This window comes from Panthera uncia, chromosome A2 (assembly GCF_023721935.1).
Source record: "Panthera uncia isolate 11264 chromosome A2, Puncia_PCG_1.0, whole genome shotgun sequence".
Lineage (NCBI taxonomy): Eukaryota > Metazoa > Chordata > Mammalia > Carnivora > Felidae > Panthera > Panthera uncia.
The window spans coordinates 49,236,370-49,256,726 of NC_064816.1; the positions used below are offsets into that span (position 1 = coordinate 49,236,370).

The 20,357-nt window shown below is 45.7% G+C and overlaps 1 protein-coding gene across 8 annotated transcripts in view; it reads left to right on the plus strand.

The window, feature by feature from the left end:
• Window positions 1-666: 666 nt before the first annotated feature.
• The window catches only part of MTMR14 (myotubularin related protein 14), a 44,831-nt gene continuing 25,140 nt past the window's right edge, over window positions 667-20,357 (plus strand). For 3 of the 8 annotated variants that reach the window (XM_049640948.1, XM_049640950.1, XM_049640953.1), the window contains exons 1-7: window positions 668-962; window positions 3,100-3,248; window positions 8,280-8,388; window positions 14,876-14,951; window positions 15,230-15,290; window positions 16,794-16,916; window positions 18,190-18,263. In XM_049640948.1, coding sequence (XP_049496905.1) covers window positions 807-962; window positions 3,100-3,248; window positions 8,280-8,388; window positions 14,876-14,951; window positions 15,230-15,290; window positions 16,794-16,916; window positions 18,190-18,263 — 748 coding nt within the window. In that variant the 5' untranslated portion in view covers window positions 668-806. Of the gene's footprint in view, window positions 963-3,099; window positions 3,260-8,279; window positions 8,389-14,875; window positions 14,952-15,229; window positions 15,291-16,793; window positions 16,917-18,189; window positions 18,264-20,357 lie in introns of those variants that run through there. The other 5 variants (XM_049640949.1, XM_049640951.1, XM_049640954.1 and 2 more) reach the window with 5 other exon arrangements.

A 20,357-nucleotide genomic window follows, 5' to 3' on the forward strand; every position in this document is an offset into this window, starting at 1 on the left:
CCCATGAAGTAATGAGATTTGCTACAAAATTATTCTACTGAATGAGGAAAGACTGATTAAGCAATCGTTTGGTTTATGTTGATTATTGCTGAAACTGACGAATGAATACATGAGGGGGTCATTATACTATTCTCGCCACTTCTTTGAATGTTTCAAATATTCCATTAACAAAAAAAGAAAAAAGAATATGGTGCTTTTCAATTATAGAATTTTAACACAGTTATGACTCCTGTTTCCTTTGATAAAATGGGTTGACTATAGGAGCATTATAATCACAGGGACGTTTTGAGGAGCAGTGCAAAAAGAAGTGCCTTATGAAATGCTGTTTTATTATTACTTACTATGATTGCCAACACTAACTAGTTGCCTTCAAGCGTTCCCTCTTCCTCTTCCTGCAATGGTTTATTCCAGTCTTCCTCTTCTTTCCCATAGTTCCTCCCTCCTCGTTCCCGTACTAACATCCCTCCCGCAGCCTCAGTGGTTTAGCCCGGCTTCCCCAGGGGAAACCCCGAGGGGCGGAGCAAGAGGGATCTAGGAGTAGCCCCGGCTACCTCTCCCTAGACCACTTGGATCGCTCCGCATTTGGAGGTGGGCCGGTAATCACGGGGCAGGGCGCGAGTCCCGGGCTCGGATTGGCCAGGGCCGAAGTAAACATCCGGCAGGGTGGGGCGGGGCCGGAAGTGGAAAGGGAAGGCGGCGGCTGAGGCTGTTTGGGAGGTTTCGGAGTTGGTGCCTCCAGGTGCCATGGGCAGGGCTGAGGCGCGCTGAGGGGTCGTGGGGTGCTGAAGGGGAAGCAGGGCTGGGCCATGGCCGGCGCTAGGGCAGCCGCTGCCGCCTCAGCGGGGCCCTCGGCTTCTTCGGGCAACCCGCCGCCTCAGGAGCCAGGGCTCGGGGAGCTGCTGGAGGAATTCTCCCGGACTCAGTACCGGGCCAAGGACTGTAGCGGGACGGGCGGCTCAAAGGTGAGTTCGAAGGTGTGATAAGCACAAAGAGAAGTTCCTAGGTTTGAGAAGTTACAGACGGAAAGGCTGAGGTCAGGGATCAGAGGAAGGAGAGCGGGAAGTTCCCGGGGTCTGGACCTGGAGAGTAAGGGTCGGGTTTAAAAACCGGAAAAGAAGGAACTGGGCACACAATGAGCCAAGAAAGGACGTCCTTTGGTTTGAAACAAGGGGTTTGGAGGTCAGAGCTGAGGGACCATGTTCAGAGATTAGAGAGGGGAAGGTGAGGAGGGTTGTTCCCGTGTATCAGATGTGGGTACAAAAGCCCCCAGGTTTAAATGGTCTAGAGGATTTCTCCTGGTCAGAGGTCAGAGTGGAACCGAGACAAGAACCGGGTGTGTTGCTTCCTTATACAGGCTTAGCATGACTTTAGACTTAAGCTCATCCCTTTCCTTCCCCTAGCAGGAAAACAGCCCACACTGTCTCTATTCCTTTATCAAAATCCAGTCTCAGTTCCTCTTTTTTCTCCCCTTGGGATTCCCTTTAGTCTCCTTATTGCCATATCTGGAAGGCATCCAGTCTAGTAAGGCCATTCCCATCCTAGGTACTGTTTGACAGTCAAACAGGAATCTTGGGAATCCTCCTCTTAGTCCCCACGTGCTGTTGGTAAGTTTAATATCAGGCTTTCTAGTGGGTTCTGTTCCATTCTGAGCCATGGAACTTAGGGAACCGCTGGAGCATACTGTACTTGGCATCATTCTATTCTCTGGAGTAACCTAGGGGAGACTTCAGTAATGATGGGACTTCCCCACTCTCCAAACAACAAAGTGTTTTTCAGAGCTTAGCCTGAGGACCACCTGTTTCAGCATTCTTTGTTTGTTTTTAACTTTATTTATTTTGAGAGAGAGCATGCAAATGAGGGTAGGGCAGAGAGAGAGAATCCCAAGCAGGCTCTACACTGTCAGCACAGAGCTGCATGCGGGGCTCAAACCCACGAACCATGAGATCCTGACCTGAACTGAAGTCGGACATTTAACTGACAACCGCCCAGGTGTCCCTGTTTGTTTTTTTTAATTGTTTTCATTTGGATAAATAAACTTTGGTCTGTGAGTTTTTATTTTTTACTTTATTTTCTTAAAGTTTATTTATTTTTGAGAGAGAGAGTTGAGTGCGAGCACGAGTGGGAGAGGAGCACAGGAGGGAGAGAGAATCCCAAGCAGGCTCCATGCTGTCAGCACAGAGCTGGATGTGCGGGACTTTATCGACGATCCTGGGATCATTACCTGAGCCAAAATCAAGAGTCGGACACTTAACAGCCACCCAGGTGCCCGTGTCAGCATTGTTAAAAATAAAGGTTCCTTGCTCCCATCTATTTCTACTGAGTCAGAATTTCTGAGGGTGGCAACTTGGAATTTGCATTTTTAAATAGGTTTCATCATGATCCTTATGTATCTTAAAATTTGAGAATTCCTCATCTAAGCCACTATGAGTTTTTTCCTCTTCCATCTTATACCCCTGAAGATTAGAGTGGTTATGAATTAGACCTGACTTTCACGACATCTGGCCTTAAAGCCTCTCCAAGATTCCTGATCTCTTGTTGACTTCTCAAGATATTACATGTCTTATGCCTTTTTTCTAGTGGACCTTTCCCCGAACTAAACAAGAACAGTTTTAAGAGAAGCTCTTCCTTCTATTTGACAAATAAAATAGAGTGTAGGGAGATAGCCTTGTGTGTAGCTTTTACTCATTACAACAACTAGAATGTCTAGATACTTGTCTGTGGCTGTAGAATGGGGAATAATCTGGAGCCAAGGGAAGAAAATGGATTAGTGCTAAAGTAACCTAGAGCAAGAGTTCTTTATATTTTATGGATTGTGGACCCCCTTGAAAATCTCATGAAAACTGTAATCCTTTCCTTGGAATGCTTAACAGTTTCACTGCAACACTGCGGGGCTTAGAGACCCTCCCAAAGCATACTGCATATAGATTAATGAAATACACATCAGGGCCTGTGTCCCAGCAAAGTGTCTCTTCCAGGCATTGAATAATAATCACTGAGACACATGTCATTCCCAGTGACCTGTCCAGGTCACGAACTGTCTAATTCTCATACTCAGAATCCCAGAATATTCTTTATGCTCAGGTGTCCTCCTCTGTGCAGGTTGAGCGCATTGAGAAGAGATGTCTGGAGCTGTTTGGCCGAGACTACTGTTACAGTGTGATCCAAAATGTGAATGGGGATATCTGTGGCCACTACCCCCAGCACATCGTGTTCCTGGAGTATGAAAGTTCTGAGAAGGAGAAAGACACGTGAGCATCATGTAACTAGAGTGTGCCTGTCTGGGGAGGCTCTGACAGCTCATCCACCGAGTCAGGAAGTTTGTGACTGGGTGGGGAGCTGGGCGGGGTAAACTCACTTTCCTCAGGTTTGAAGCCTTCTTGGTGTCTTTGGTTCATTCAGGGTTTGATAAGTTAGACTGACAAAGTAGTATGGCATAGAGTGAGTGGTTGGAAGTCACAGTAGTGGACTGTTTCTCCCCTACCTAGCGCTCACTGACTTAAGACAGCTTATTTCACACCTCACCTTTCTGAACCCTAGTATCCTTTTTTTAAGAGAGTATAGGTGGGAGGTATGCTGTGTCAAAGTTCTTAAGAGCACTTAACCATATGTAGAGCTTAAGAGCCTGAAGTCTGTGGTCAGACTGCTTGAGTTACACACTGGTTGTATAACTATCTTGAGCAAATTATTTAATCTTTTTGTCTTTTCGTTTTCTCATCGGCAAGTCTCTGCCTCTGTTTAGAAAGTGGCTAGTGCAATCCCTGATGATAAGTGGGGCTATTACAAGCCTGGCGTATTTATTGTAAGAATCAGAAATAAGAGCTACTGTTTACTGAGGGCCTACCAAGGCCTGAGTGCTTTCTGTGGGGTAACAACAGGTGAAACAAAAACAGATATATAAGGCACCTGCCACAGGATACAACCTGTAGGCTGTTTGACACTAATAAATAATCACAGCCTGGAGGCTCCAGGAAATGCTTTATGTTGATCTCTGAGTTTGTTCCCCTAGTTTCCGTGCTTGCTGCTGATTTTAAGAGAATCCAGGAACTGTTGTTCACAGGATCTGTGAAAGCACGGCCCTGTAGGTGCGATATTATGATGAGTGCTATAGTAGAGTCATGCTGTGCAGTGTGGCAGGCCCTCGCTATTCAAAGTGTCCCTTCAGTGCACCCAGGAACTGGCTGGAGACTCTGAATCTTTGGCCCCAGAGCCACTGAATCAAAATCACAGCCTAACGAGATGCCCTAGTGATTTGGATGCACATTAAAGTTTGAGAAGTGCTTCTGCAGACAAACCAGGGAGAATGGTTAATTCTGCCTGGAATGTGTGTGTTTGAGAAGAACCCATGGTAGAGAGCCTCTTCAGCTGGAATTAGAAGGATGAGTCGCAGTTCTGACACGTCCTAAAGGACCAATTTGTATATGGTCTTGATCTTCAGGCCAAGGAGTGTAGACTTGTGGGTGTTAGTGGTTTTTATTATGTTAGTATCCCCTAAAATCATAGATTTTGGGACCCCTGAATCAGGATTTCCAGAATCTACATTCTTAGCTCCCTAGATGAATCTTATATATGCTGTAGCCTGAGAGCCACTGCTATATGCCACAGGGAGTCAGAGAAGGCTTTCAAGTAGAATAACCAGGTCAGAGGAGTTTAAAGACTAAACCTTAGTTTCCTTATCTGTAAAACGTAATGTCTACTAAGTGTGCCGTTTCACGACGTTGTGGTGGGGTTCACTAAGAAAAATGAATGTGTTAGAAAAACAGATTGTATGTAGATGATAGAAACTGTATCATATCCCCAATTGTGTAGCTTAAGAACCCCAGGGATCTCTGAGCCTAAAGATTTGGGCTTTGTGATGGCTCCGTTATACATGGTTTCTGTCTCTTCATAACTTCTTTCAGAATTAGGTAGACTCACCATCTATAAACCCTTACGCTAAAGTTTCTGAACAAGATCTCTTTTTCCTTGCCCTCACCCTCCTCTCCACCCCCTTCACTTTTGGCTGGTGGTTTTACCTTGGTGCCCTGATGGCATTCTGGTATTAAGCTCAGTTGTAGTCAGGATGGTGCTTCTCCAAGCAGACTCTGAGTGAACCACCTGGGGCTTTAGTTATAATGCAAAATCTGATTCAGTAGGTCTGACTGGGGCCTGAGCTCCTGCATTTTCTCACCAGCTGCCAGGTGATACCAGACCACCCTGTAGTAGCAGTGCATTAAGGAACTCAGTCTTGGTGACCTCACAGAAGCTTTTCCTGGAAGGAAACCAGTTCAGTGCTGACTCAGTCTAGCCCTTAAAGAAGAGGAAACTAATAATGTGTGTTGAGTGCCTACTGTTTGGCAGGTGTTAGGGTTCCACACAGTAGCTCACTCAAGTCCTGCACCTACTCAGTGAAGTAGGTAGTATCACTTCCATTCATTGTACGGAAGAGAAAGTTAAAACCCAGAGAAGTAACTTGCCTTTCCCTGAGATCACAGAAGTGGTAAGCAGGATGGGTTTAAAATCTGTGTCTTCCTCACTCTGCTGTGTCCATCTGTCTGCCTTTTCTTTCTGTCACCACCACACTTCTTCCACCAGCAGGGTCTCCCCTTCTAGGCCAGGGCCGTGGTGGTATATTCATAACCCTTAAGGAGTTACTGGAGTTTGTTTTACTTTTTACTCCTTCTAAGGCCTTGAATTCTGAGTGGGCAGTGCTGTTGAATTGAAGAGAAGGCAGTACATGCACATTCAGATGAGAGGAAGCAGAATTTTTTGTTTCTTTACATACCTGGCTTTGGTGTTAATATGACACTAATTAGACCCCATTACACAGGATAGAACTGGATTCAGGAAGCAGTTTAGTTCTGTTAATCCCCCTCCCCAGTTTAGCCCACCATCTGGGAATAGAAGCCTGGACAGGGATCTCTGAACAGCCAAGACATGTGTTTGTCAACAAGAACTCCTTGAGCTGCTGCCATGTGGCAGTCCCCAGGGATGCAGTGGAAGCCCTGCCAGATAGATGAAGTCCCTCCTCTTAGGTCTTGTGAGTAACAAAGACCAATAAATAAGCAGTGACAGTGTAACAAGAGACGGAATTAGGGGATGTACAGTTGAGGCCTTGGGGGGTGGTGGTTAAGTTCTGTACCTAATTCCCATGTGGGAAGGGCTGGAGGCTACCCCACACCACCAATTCTTGGACACCAGTTGGGTGTCCTATAATTCAGCTCAATTCTGCCACTGTCTACCCAGAGATAGCATCAGATTCCACAGGTTGATAGCTCAGTCCCACAAGACCAACATAAATATACAAGCCATCATTTATTCACTCAGTTCTGAGTATCATGTGCCAGACACAGCTCACTGCTTAGCACTGTAAGAAAAAGATCCTAAGGCCAAGAGATAATAAAAATAAAAACAGGAACCACTGAGAACAGAAACTGAATCAGTTCTTTGAGTAGGAGAACCAGCAAAATAAACCACCTAGCCTAACCAGAAAAAAAGTACGCCTGCTTCTACATTAAACGACTGCCCAGAGCCCCTACGAGGGAAATACTGGCATGTTCTCCATCTTGGTTTTGTGGAGTTTGTGGAACAGATGGTCTCAACCTGGGAGAATCCAATGCAGTTTCAAGGCATTTAGAACTCAGAGGGAGCTGCTGCTGTGACTAAGTGAGATTCTGTTGCAATAGATGGTGCTGACCAGATCTGTGAAAATGGCCTGAGGCCACCAGAACGTGAGAGGAAGACTGTTGTGGACAGTATTATATGTGCTCTCTGTTTCGTATTTTCCTGGCATCTAAGTTCAATTAGATTATTTTGTACTGAGGTGCCTTTTTATTTCATAGAGAAACTGAGTGAGGGGAAGTGGCAGAACTTGGTTTTCAGTGACCCATGAATTTTCTGGGGCCTGGTGGGGGGCCAGTGCCACCCTACACACAGCTTGAAGAGCACGCCAGCCTCTTCAAGTTTGCCTTTCTTCCTTTCTTCAAAAAGGGGAAAAAAAATTACAAAAGTAACATCTTAAATCAGACCTTACAGAAGAATACACCATGGGAAGTGTAAATTCTGTTGCTTTACCCCCTTGTTGTCTTCCAAGATCATCAAACTGTTGGTCCAAGTTTTTATTTGAAAACCCCTTTTTAACTTCAATTTCAGACCCCCACTTGATAGTAGTTATTTTTTTAGTAACTATGTCTTGTGAATAGATCTATGAAGACTACTAAAAAATCAGCAGTATTTCTAAAAGACTTTATTAATCCCTACAACATCCATATAGGCCTAAAAAGATACCACAGATGTGTAGGAGGCATTGAACTTACGCATTCAGAAACGGTTATTTGTATGTGTGTGCCGTGTGCCTAGAAGGATTAGGACATAGAAGGAATTAAATGCCCTCTAGGACTTGACCTGGAAGTGCAGCCCTTCTAAGGAGGGAACAGGAGTGTCTTCCCTCCCTTCTGCTCACTTGATCTACTTAGCTTCCCACTCTTTAACTTTCCTGCCTCTCATTTCTTGCGCAACCAGAAGCTCTGACTGGCTGATGTGGAGTGTTTTGCTCAAGATGGGTAGGTGAGTCTTTAAGAGGAGACCCTTTTTTTTTTTTTTTTTTTTTTTTTTTTTTTTTTTTTACACGGGTCTACTGATTTGACATGGGTGTGCCTTGCCGGAGCTTATCTCTCAACCTGACTCCTGTTTTGGAAGTTCCCTTACCACACCCAGTGGATTAACTACTTTATTTCTCCATGCCACACATAGCTTCTTTTTACTTCCATTGCTCCAACATTACTTGCCCTGTTTGCTGTTTGGACTGTTAGAGACAATTGGGATGTTGAGGAAGTTTCAGAAGCTTATCACCATGTGAGATGTGAGCCTTCAGCTTACCCTGCCCCCTGAAAGTTCACAAAAATGGCACTATGATTTCCATACACTCCCCAGGGCACCTATTGTCCTATTATGGGAGGAAAAAAGTGTACTTTAGACATGGTCAACACCCAGTTTGCTGTGTGTGTTTCTGTTTTGTATCCCATGTCTTCAAAGTAGCTTACTGTTTTTTTCATCTTAAAGCTTCTAAAATCAGGATGACTTAAATTTTAATACCTATAATACAGCATTTTTTTTCTTTTCCTGAAAAAATTTATCTGTGATCTAGAATTTAGGGATTAAAGCATTTACTAAATTCCAAATGAGTATTGACACACACATATGCAGACCTCTCATGGGATCTTTGTGAAAACACACACACACACACACACACACACAATGCCCACTTAGAAACCAGTCTGACCTGTCTCTTGCCTGTGCATTAGGTTTCAGAGCACCGTGCAAGTGAGCAAGTTGCAAGACCTTGTCAACCGTAGCAAGACAGCCAGGTGCAGAGGACGGTTTGTGTGCCCGGTGATCCTGTTCAAGGGCAAGGTAAGAACGTACCATAGCCTCACACTCTCTGAGACCTTCTTCAGGGTAACTGGCTTAATGCAAAGTGTAGGGTTGTCTTGTTCTTGGCATTTGCCAGCCCAGTGTTAGGTAATTACTGGGTGCCTGGTGCTGTGCAAAGAAGCCCAGAGAAAACAGACCAATTCTTACACCACCTTTCATGGTAGTCTATGTAGGGAAGGGATAGTCACACCAGAGTACCCCACCCTGTGTTTTGGAGACTGCCTAGGTTCATATCCTGTCTCTCTTACTTCTTTCTATACAAGGCCTCAGTTTCCTTGTCTGTAGAAGTAGGAATGACAGTCATACCTACATCAAAGGTTTATGGGGTAGATTAGATCAAGTAAGTTAATACATTGTTATGTGTTCATTCTTTCAATCATATAATTTACTAAGTGTTTATTGAATGTGTATTATGTTTAAAGCCATAAGATACATCAGTGTGTAGACAGTCTTTACCCTTATGGAGCTTTTACTCTAGTGATGGTTGTTAATTTGGGTCCCCAGTGTGGTCTCATTTTACCTGTCTTTTCATAATCGTTTAATGTAATGGATGGTCTCGTTTTGCAGATGAAACAAAGGGATTAAATAACTTTGCCAAGTTTACCAAGAGAGCTGGGGGTTTGAACTTACCTGGAGTTCCCTCAGGCTTCCACACTGAAATTTAGGGTCCTGCGGTGTGGTGTAAGAGAAACACAGGGCTAGCAGTGTGGATTGAGCCACTGATAGCCTCATTTAGAGAGCAGGACATAGCTTGAGAGCACCGGAGGAAAAACAATGCTAGCTGGCAGACGGGTGGGAGAGTTTTCTGAGCAAGTGATGCAACATGGGAAAAGGCATGGAGACAGGAACTAGAGGGGCCAGGACGCCTCCCTCACTGAAGTGGAAGGTTCATGCCAGGCCAGAGCATGGAAGGGACTGATTGCAGGAGGCCAAGTGCTGACCATGGTGCTTGCATTTGCCAGGAGAGCAGTGTGATTTTTGAACAGGGAAATACAGGATGAAAGTAGCTTTTTCAGGAGGATTAGTCTAGGAGGACCGGAGTGAAGTAGGGAGAGCCTGGAGGAGGGGAGAGGAGCAAACGCAGTCTCTTTATTCAGTGGGCAGATACTTGAGGGCACATGTTGCAGTCCCAGTGTCTTGCAGAGTCCAGCTGTGGTTATCCAGTGGGTGGTTGAGTGCCAGGGCAGCGAGGAGGAGAGATGTGAGCCTTGTTTGGACCCCTTTGTGCCTTTCTTTTGTAAAATGGGAGAAGGGCAAATGTGAAAGGGGGTTAGGAAAGGGGACTTGAATGAAGGCTTCCTTGGGAAGGTATATTTTAGGGAAAGCTTGTATGGAAGCTCCTGAAGTTGATCACCTTACAGCTTTTTGTGCCCCTTCCCCCTTTGGGAAGTTGGCATCTTCCTGCAAGTTACTGAACTCCAGTTTAAAGACCACTGCTCTGTGGAGCATAGTGCTTGTCACTAGAAATTATATAGGTAATACTCAAACCAGTGTTTCCCAAAGTGTGTTCCAGAGAACAGTATTTTATTTATTTATTTATTTATTTATTTATTTAAAAAAATTTTTTTTAACGTTTATTCATTTTTGAGAGAGAGAGAGAGACAGAGCATGAGTGGGGAAGGGGCAGACAGAGAGGGAGAAACAGAATCCGAAGCAGGCTCCAGTCTCTGATCTGTCTGCACAGAGGCTGATGCGGGGCTCGAACTCACAAACTGCAAGATCATGACCTGAGCCAAAGTCGAACACTCAACCAACTGAGCCACCCAGGCGCCCCCCAGAGAACAGTATTTTAAGGATATGCTTGTGAAAAGCATTCTCTGTCACACAATGATAGTAGATTTGGCCTAGCCTCCAGGCTCCAGATTCATAAAGTATGTTGGTACATGTACATTAATATAACAAAGGCTCTGAGACATCTTGTAGCTGAGAGACCTGTGTAGCTTTGTCAAGTCTGGTGTTTCTCATTTGTCTGCAGACCATGAGTAAGGAACTTTCCTGAATGTGTTTTGGAAATGCCACGCTGAACAGCTGACCAAGTGGGGTTGCTGAATGGCAGATTGTTTGCACTTACAGACTAGACAAGTCTAGGAGAAAAGAGCCTTAAACCACCTGATTTCAGAGGAAGGGCAGTGAGTAGAAGGATTATTCCAAGGAGTCCTTGGCATTCATAAATGTTTATGAGGGCTTTGCCATTAATCCCGGTTTCTTCTATTACACCTTCTTGTCCAGGCGGCGCGATACCGTTTCATACCCTTTGGCTTCCCCTGACACAATCGGTGTTCACTCACTTTATACCTCCCTACAGTGTGCTTCGTTCTGCTTGTGTGTTTGAATGTCTGTAATTTCCTTTCTGCCTTAATCCCTTTGAGGACAGGGGCTGTGTCTGACTCTCGTCCTTCCAGCACCTAGCAAAGTACTGACCTGGCTTGTAAGTGCAAGCTTAGCTACTACTCTTGGATAAAGCAAGAGTGGGCCCTGTGCTAGTGTCTAGGGTGACAGATGAATAAGGCGGTCCTTGTCCTTGTGGAGCTCACTGAGTGGCAGGCAAGTGGACAGGCGGTTGAGAGCAAGGTTAGGAAAGGTAGGAGAATGGGATCTCATCCTCGGATTTGTGGCACACAGCAGGCTCTTGGTAACTAGTGCAGCGATGGCAGTGTTTGTTACCAGAACTTCTCTGCTGGGTTCGGGAAGGCAGGTATGTTAAGAAGTGCTTGCTTCTTCAAAACTCAGTTCAGTGTGGCTAGTGCAACTAAAGAGCTAAACATTTGATTTTATTTCAGTCAATTTATAGCTGAAACAATAATAAATTTTTTTGGTTAAACAACACTATTTGGGGGCAGGACTGCTTTTCCCTTTAAATGCTAAAAGTAAAGGGGCATCTGACTAGCTCAGTCTGTAGACCATGTAACTCTTGTCTCAGGGTCATGAGCATAGAGATTACTTAAAAAATTTCTTTTAATTACTGAAAAAATTGCTAAAAGTAAAGCATTCTAGTTTAGATGTGCTGAAAGTGTAAACTACAGATCAGGTTTTGAAGATTTAGTACAAAAAAAGTAAAATATTAATGGTTTTTAAAGTGATTATATGTTGTTGTAATATTTGAATATAAATGGGTTAAATAAGATTCATTATCAAAATTTTTTAAAGACAGTTCAAGCATTTAAGGGTAAGATGTTCTCCCATGCCATTTTTTCCCCCAGCACTTGTATCTGGCTTTTAGACAGTGAAAATTAGGACACGTCATCTTTCTCTTTGTTTCCTCCCGTAAGAGATGGGGAACAAAGGTCTGCCACTTTTTTCCCTGTGCCAAAGTTGGTTACGAGATGAACAAATCCTACAGAGTGATGTTCCTTGTGCAGAATTAGAGGCCATTCATAATTAGACCAATGGAGGGCATTCACAGTGCATCCTGATTTCTCAGTCAAGCTTAAAGTGCAGAAATGGCGGGATCATGGATTGGAGCCATGAGGCTAAGCAGCAGGAGTCAGGGGTCAGAATCTGCAATGCAGTACAGCTTCTGCCAGGTTCCACCTCAGGACCTTTCTTCAGAGGGGGTTGGTGCCTCACTTGGGGAGTTAGCCAGCTCACCCTCTCTCTTCAATCTGATGAGTCCTCTGGGCCCAGATCTGACTGCCTGACTTACCGAAAAGGCAAGGACAGATCTAAGAGTATGGGAGAACTAGGACAGAAAGAGGTATCTGAACCTTGAAAAGAGTTCAAGAAACAGTCTCAAAACTCAGGAGCCAAAGACAGTGTGTGCGTGCTCTGAAAAGATTTAACAGAAAATATGCAAAGAGTGTGATTTGGTGCAAGCAACTTAGGTGATGGGGGGAGGGCAGGCATGAGAACACATGCTGTTCAAATGCCAACAAGCTTTCCCAAGTGGCTGCTGAAGGCAGGTCCTGGTGCTCAGTGGCCGACACTGTCTCCTGGGCTGGCTGGTGGCCATCGTGGCCAGGCAGATGCTGTTGGGGTTGAAGGTCATTGTTGTGCCCTGTGAAGACATCAGCATTTCTGGCAATTTCTACAGAAACAAGTTGAAGTACCTGGCCTTTCTCCACAAGCCGAGGAACACCAACCCACCCTGTGGCCCCTACCACTTCAGAGCACCAAAACGGATCTTTGGGTGGACAGCGTGAGGCATGCTGCTCCACAAGACCAGCCAAGGCCAGGCCGCCCTGGACTGCCTCAAGGTGTTGGATGGGATCCCGCCACCCTATGACAAGAAAAAGCAGGTGGTGGTTCTTGCTGCCCTCAAGGTTGTGTGTCTGAAGCCTACATGAAAGTTTGCTTACCTGGGGCTTCTGGCTCACGAGGTTGGCTGGAAGTACTGGGCAGTAACTACCACCCCAGAAGAGAAGAGGAAAGAGAAGGCCAACATCCATTGCTGGATGAAAAAGCAGCTCTTGAAGCTACAGAAACAGGCTGGAAAGAACCTGGAGAAGAAAATCGACAGATCTACAGAGGTCCTCAAGACCCACAGACTTCTGATCTGAGCGTAATAAAAATGACTGTTGATGCCTCAAAAAACAAAAACAAAAAACTGTCAAGTTGAATGTGCCCTCCCTACTTACTGTGAGAGTTTTGTGGGTTCTAAAGCTGGGGATTGGCTCTTCCCTGCTCCAGTTCTCCACTTCCCTGCTTCTGCTTACTGGGATGGTCCCTGCAGAGCAGGGACTCTTAGTAGGATCTAGAAATGGGTCCGTGGATGGACTTGGGAGAGTCTAGGAACCTCTAAAATGTGAACTGTGGTATGTACATTTTTTTCTGGAGACAGTTGCTCATTTTCATCAGATTTTCAAAATGCTTGTGGACCCAGAAAGAATGAAGCAGCCCCCATGGGAGTGCCTCCTGCTCAGGCCCAGGTCCTTAGTTGCAGGCTTCCAGGACAGCCTTCCCGCAAATCTCTTGTCCCCAGCCCTAAAAAACCACCCCACCTTCCTCAGGTGGCATCCAGGTTGCTTTTCTGTTACCTGCCCTCTCTCTCAGCCTGCCACTACCTCTAGAGAGCCAGAAGGTGACCTGGTGGCTCCCACCCACAGCCCTTTCCTTATAGCTACATAACTGTTTCTTTCCCATTATCTAACAGAGAAGAAGCCTTCAGGCAGTATTTTCACAGTCTTCCAAGGACCCGCTTTACATTGCCAGTCTGTGTAACCCATTCAGGAATGAACCTCACCCCTCTGTCAAATAGCCGCCCCTCTCTCTGGTGTGATCTCCTATCCCCTCACTGCCACTCCCAGCCTTTAGTGAAACTTGGGGGTGCTTGCATATGCAGTTACAGCTACTACATTTCCTTGATAAGGAGGAAAGAGATGTAATTTCTTTAAAAAAAAAAAAATATTCCTCCCCACATTTCTCCCTTAATTGACCCACCTGCTTCAAAGGTTGCTCACCCCTGCACTGAACAGTTCCATATGCTGCTCAGCATGCAGGCTTTGGAGGTAGGTGGGTCAAATGAAATCCCAGCTTGCCCCTCATGGTATGACCTTACACATCACTTCACCTCTCTGTGCCTTTCTTCTGTGAAGCAGCAACAGTGCATGCCACCTGCCACATCTACCTCATGGGCTTATTGTGAAAATTCAGTGAGACGATAGTGTAGGGCGCCTGGGTGGCTCAGTTACGCGTCCGACTTCGGCTCAGGTCATGATCTCGCAGTTCGTGAGTTCGAGCCCTGCCTCGGGCTCTGTGCTGACAGCTCAGAGCCTGGAGCCTGCTTCAGATTCTGTGTCTCCCTGTATGTCTCTCTGCCCCTCCCTCACTCATGCTCTGTCTCTTTCTGTCTCAAAAATAAACATTTTTTAAAAATTAAAAAAAAAAAAAAAAGAAGATAGTGTAAACGTTTCATTGCCAAGCCCAGCACACATCCATATGCAGCAACATCAAATCTTACACATGTGACTGCCACTATATCTAGCCATTTACCCTTAGTAATGCTTTGGTGCCACCTGTTTGGAAGAGATACCCCTCTTGACAGAGGATGTAGATTAAAAATTCCAGGCATACTTTAGACTGACTACTGTGGCCTCGAAGCTCATAAGACTTTGGGGAGTGCTCCTGGACTCAGAAAATGGGCCTAGAAAAATGAGGAGTCCCAGGAGTTCCTCCGACTGTGCACACTTGAGAAAAATATCTTGACCCGTTGGCCAGAGGGTGCAAACTTGCAGACCTAATCTACAACAGAGTGATTATAGTTACTAATATTGTGTTACATGCTTGAACATTGCAAAGAGAGGTGATCTTGTGTTTTCACCACAAAAAAAGATTGTATGTTAATTGTATGATGTGATAGAGATGTTAATTAATGCTATGGTGGTAATGGTTTAATAATACATGTGTGTCAAATCAGCTTGTTGTACACTTTGACACAAATATTGTATGTCAGTTCTATCTCGATAAAGCTGAGAAAAACAAGAACAAAAAAAACCCAGAAAAGCATCTGAAAATGTTGTTTCTCTCCCAGCACATTTGCAGGTCAGCTACCCTGGCTGGATGGGGGGAGCTATATGGACGCACTGGCTACAACTATATTTTCTCAGGTAAATGTTGAGCCACATCCTCTAAGAACAAGAACCAAGTTATAGAGAATAGCCACCCATGCCACAGTGGCATAGGTAGAGAGTTCGAGTAAGCTCTGGAAAGACCAGGGGCCTGGTCTTCACTCAGGGAGATGCTGGGGTAAAGTAGACTGCCAGGCATATGGGGCATCTGGGCTGACAGACATGTAGAGCTAGAGCAGGGTGGGAGGAGCCTGGTCCAGAAGCCCCTGGGAGGAGCCCCGTGCAACAGCCTTGATGCTGACAGGTTTCTCTGGCAGGAGGTGCAGATGATGCCTGGGCAGATGCAGAGGACATCACAGAGGAGGACTGCGCTCTTCGGTCAGTGCCAGGTTGTTATGGGTCTGGGCTTATATTGCGGATGGGGTCAGTGACCATTAGTGGCCATTTTCATACTGATGGTGTATATAATCACCACTGGTACAGGTGAGTGCATTGGTTCACTCCTGCCACTGCTAAATCCATGCCCCTGAAATAGAGTTGTTAAGGTCCATCCCATAGCTTCCACCAGAGCTGATTTTATCGAATGCCTGAGGAGTCTCTCTCCATCCTACATAATATCCCAGCCCCAGGGTCCACAGGTCTGAGACAGGGTTCAGACATCTGTGTGTGTCTTCAAGCCCCATGGTTTCCAGGGGGTGGCCAGGGTGCTGACAGCCAACCTGCCAGATAACACACAGCACACCTGGTGCCAAGGCACAGGGCAAGGGCTGTGGTCCCCATATGGGAGACTCAGAGACTAGACGTCCCACAGTTCATCAAGTTGTTATTGATGCCATAATAGAGCTTGATGCAAAGAACTCTTTTAGACCCCCTTAAAGAGAGGAAATGGGTTGGTTCACATTCTTCCTGCCTCCTTTCCAAATGATTTTAGAAAATGACACCCAAGGATGTTTTGGAAAAGCTCCTTTGCATGGTCTGTACCCGTGGAAAGTCTTTAACTAGTGTCAAACATCTCTGGAATGCACACAAGCACCCTAGTAAGATCAGCTGCCCCAAATCATGGCTTGGTGCATGAAAACTCATCTCACTATGCCCAGTTCTGCCTGTTAGTTCCAAGAGCAGCAACCCTGGCTTGTGCTCAAGAATGTTTGGCTCTTCCCCTGGGATCAGACGACCTCGGCCTCAGCCAGGCCGCCTTCCATAGCATACGCTGTTCTTGGCGAGGAGACTGCTGTGTACAGCAAAGCAGTGGGCATTAAAAAATTAATGGGGACTGTTTACTTGTTCCACTTTTGCCTTTATCTGTATGACTGATCAAAAGACAGCCTGGAGGATTAGGAAAAATTTTATCTCTCTGCTTCTTAGACCTGCTAAGTAGAGGGAATTCACCTGCTACTATTCCACGATCAGTTGATAAAATAACTCTCAAAAGTCCATCTCCCAACACGCATTTCACCCTGTTACATTATGAGAAAATCCTGTGGCTAAAAATGATCATAAATGGGAAAAAGGGTGGGTGGAGGGAGATTAATGGAAGCTCAAAGACTCTATCAGCCACCAGCTTGCTGGTTTTTAGAACTCAGAGATTATCTTGAGTCTTCTGGCTTAATGTCAAGTAGTGCCCAAAAGCCCTTTCCCGGTTTTTGGCTGCCAATTGCTCCCCTTTGAAATGAGTCCCAGAGAGCAGAGTAATCTCTTAGAAAGTCACCTTCCCTGAAACCAGTTGTCCTGTCTTGGCCCTCCCTCTGTCTTCTGGAGAAGGGAAATAGAAGTTCTTGCCAATGACATCTATACCTCCTGAACACGCTCCCTACCCCCCACCCCCCAAACTTCTCTGAACAAATGTGTAGTACATCTTCTCCCCCTGGCTCTTTGTTTCAGAAGTTCCGACACACATCTTTTTGATAAGGTCAGAGGCTATGACATCAAGCTGCTTCGGTACCTGTCAGTCAAATACATCTGTGACCTGATGGTGGAGAACAAGAAGGTGAAGTTTGGTATGAAGTAAGTACAGGGCACCTGCTGCGAAATGGGCAGAAGTGATGTGTTCACAGCTTTTCAGGTCAGTGTTGGTATGTAGCAGTGACCAAAGGCTCACCACATGCTGAGGGCTCTCTGTACATCTTCTAGCTGTATCTTCAAACGTTCTTGCAAGGCAGACTCTACTACCCCTCTCTTCCAGGTGAGAAACTGAAGCACAGAGAAGTTAAGTAACTTGCTCAAGGTCATGCAGATAATAACTGAGGCACCATGAGTCTCTAACCTGTGCTGTGCTGCCTCCTTCTCTTAAATACTCTTGAAGGTTTTTCCCTTGGTTCCAAGCTCTCGCCATCTCTGGTGGATTAGACTCTCTTTCTAAATGGAACAACAACAAAAATCAGCCTGTGCCCAATTTTTATTTCACATATAGACTAAATCTTGATATCTAATAGGAGAGAACATTTGAAAATAATGAGGTGATGAGACTGTAGTTTTTCCCAACACTTTTTTTCATAATATTGACTCTTATGTTGAGTTTGTCTTACAAAGTAGGGCATACTGAGGCCTTACAACTTAGCATTCTGTAGGTGCCTGAACATTCCCTTTGCCCTTCTTCCCTTCATCTGTCATAATGCCCTAAGTCTTTCCCTGTCAGATGCCATTTGTCCGTCCTGTTTAGGAGTGTCATCAGTGAATATTGGAGAACACCAAAGAGGCCAGAGTCTCCCAAAAGGCCCCTTTGCACATTGTCTCAGTTGCTTGCTCTCGGCTGACTCCCCGTGCTGGGTCAGGGCAGCTGTGCTGTCCTCATTTGTGGGGCTTAATGGGAAGCTTGTTCTGCTTATGGTTGCTGTCGAACTAGAGAGTAAAACCTCTCTTGCTTGAGAAGTTGGAGTAGGAGGCAGAGAAGTTATATTTCTCGATTGTTCAAAGTAAGCACTGCTAAAGGAAATCATTCCTGATTCTGAATAGTAGTTGTGGGTTTGCTTGTTTGTTTTTTATGTTTATTTATTTATTTATTTTTGAGAAAGAGACTGCAAGCGGGGTAAGGGCAGAGACAGAAGGAGACAGAATCCCAAGCAGGCTCCATGCTGTCAGCACAGAGCCCTATGCGGGGCTTGAACTCATTTACCATGAGATTGTGACCTGAGACGAAATCACGACGTACAACTGACTGAGCCACCCAGGTGCCCCTGAAGAGTAGTTTAGCAAGAGGTTCATTTGATGTTGTAATTGCTCATTGGGGAATGGTGCGTATGTGTTGTGATGCCATAACACATTGTGTCCTGTCTTGTAGTGTTACCTCCTCCGAGAAGGTGGACAAAGCCCAGCGCTATGCCGACTTCACTCTCCTCTCCATCCCATATCCAGGTAGGGAGCTCTTTTCTAGTCAAGTGACAGGTTTCCTAGGACCAGGAGCTCTCAGAGGCCATTTGCAGGCCTTCTACACTTAGGTACATAGGCACCCGGGATCTTTCCCGGAACATCTTACATTGATCAGCATAGGACACTGTGAGTCTCACTCTTAAGCTCTCACACTTAGGGTAGGACACTGTCCCGGAAGGCACTTTCCACTCCAGGGATTGAGTCCTGGCTCAGGTACTACTACTACAACCTTGAGCGAGTTACTTCACCTCTCCAAGCCTCAGGTTTTTTCAGATGTCATTTGGAACTTGGAAAGGCTTAACTCAAGGTTTTGTTGTGAAGCTTAGATGAGATCGTGTGTGTCAAAGTGCCCTGTGCAGGTAAACTACTATTTAAGCGTAGAACAACGTTACTAGTACTCTGTGTCAGCAGCTAATCACACTGCACTGGCCCATGTGGATGTGAACCTTTGAATGTCTGTCTTAGGGTGATCAAGTTATTTATGGAAATTGCCCCAGGTGAGGTCCTTCTGGTGATAAAGAACATAATTGCTCTGTCTCCAGTTTTACACGGTTGGTGGCCTCACCATGTTATAAGGCACTTTGGTGTACACAGAGCTAGCTGCATTTGTCTCTGGTGCACAGATCTGCATACAACCTGTGGCCAGGGCAGTATTGTGTGCACTGGACGCTAAAGCTGTACTGGTCCAGCTGGTAACATTTAAGCTTTCTGACAGTACCTGCTTGTCCAGCAAGGGAGGCCAGAGAGCCCTAAAGTCTGCACAAGACAGCAGCAAGTGTGCTCTTTCTCCTTGAAATGTCTCGCCTACTTCTCAGTATCAGCATCTGCCTTCAGTCCTGCACTGGACCTTGTCTCCTCTTATTGGAGCCACATAGCCAATAGCAAGGTGGGCCCATGATGGCTGTTCAGCCAGGTCTTCTCATTAGAACGACAAGTTAATCTAGTACTTGGCGGGAGAGGGTATCCTCACTGGTGTGAGCTGGTGGTATCCAAGCCACAACCTGTGATAGCTTGGCACTCTCACAGTGGCCTCCCCTGGAGTGTCACTTCACTCTTCTCTGCCAGCTTAGTGGTTAGTGCCATGCAGAGTGGGGCGTGAGTGCCAGCCATAGTACTGTGTGTCCTTGAACAAGTCCCTTAACCCTACTTATCACTGGCTTCATCCTCTCCATAAAATGAAGAGAATGGTGCTTATTTCATAGTGAAGTGCTGGACCCATCCCCGGCAGGTCCTCAGTAAACAGCAGGCTAAATCATGGGTACGTGGAGGAGAGGCTCAGGGAAGTTCCTCTTCCTGAAAGCCCCTTTGGGTAGATGCAAACCATCATGATGCTGCTGTGGGCTTGACAGTATCAGAGCCACGTTGTGACAGAAGTGTCCTACCCAGAGTGTCTGCGCTGGGGCTGTTAGCTCTAAAGCTCATTTTCAGACCTAGCTCTTGACTCCCAAGAGATGTCTTGGGGTCCACAGACCGAAGTACTCTGCTCAACAGGAAAGCTGTGTGAGGAACCAAGCATCACTTTCTTTTTTTATATTTCATTTCTAAGTAGAGCTGGGTTTAGAAAAAATAGTTTTGGTAAAAGTTTGCATACCACTGCTTCAGAACTGGAGCACAGTATCCTTTCTGCTGTAGTGAGGCAACCCGTTACCAGACTCCCGAAACGTTAACACCCTTCGATGCAGTTATTCAACAGACCACAAATGCAGCTAATGTGGGCCTGGGGATGTTCATCCCACTGTCTGTTTATACCAGCAGAATGCAAGAAACATTCTCCTTAGAGTGACGATGACATAGTCATAGAAGTATTGCATACTCATAGAAAGATGCTTAAGACGCCCAGCAGGACACAAAATTGTATAGTATGTCAGCAGTAGAGGGGAAATGTGGTTACACGAAAGGGTGAGGAAGAAATATGCCAAAATGGTAAGACGATACAACCTGTGGATTTTTTCCCCCTGTTCTTGCCAAAGTATTTACATACTACATCTGGCAATTGGGTGTGTGTGTTGGTGGGAGGGAAGGAGAGAGGGACCAACAGAAACCAAAAAGCCAGAGGTGGGGAGGATGCCACCACACACC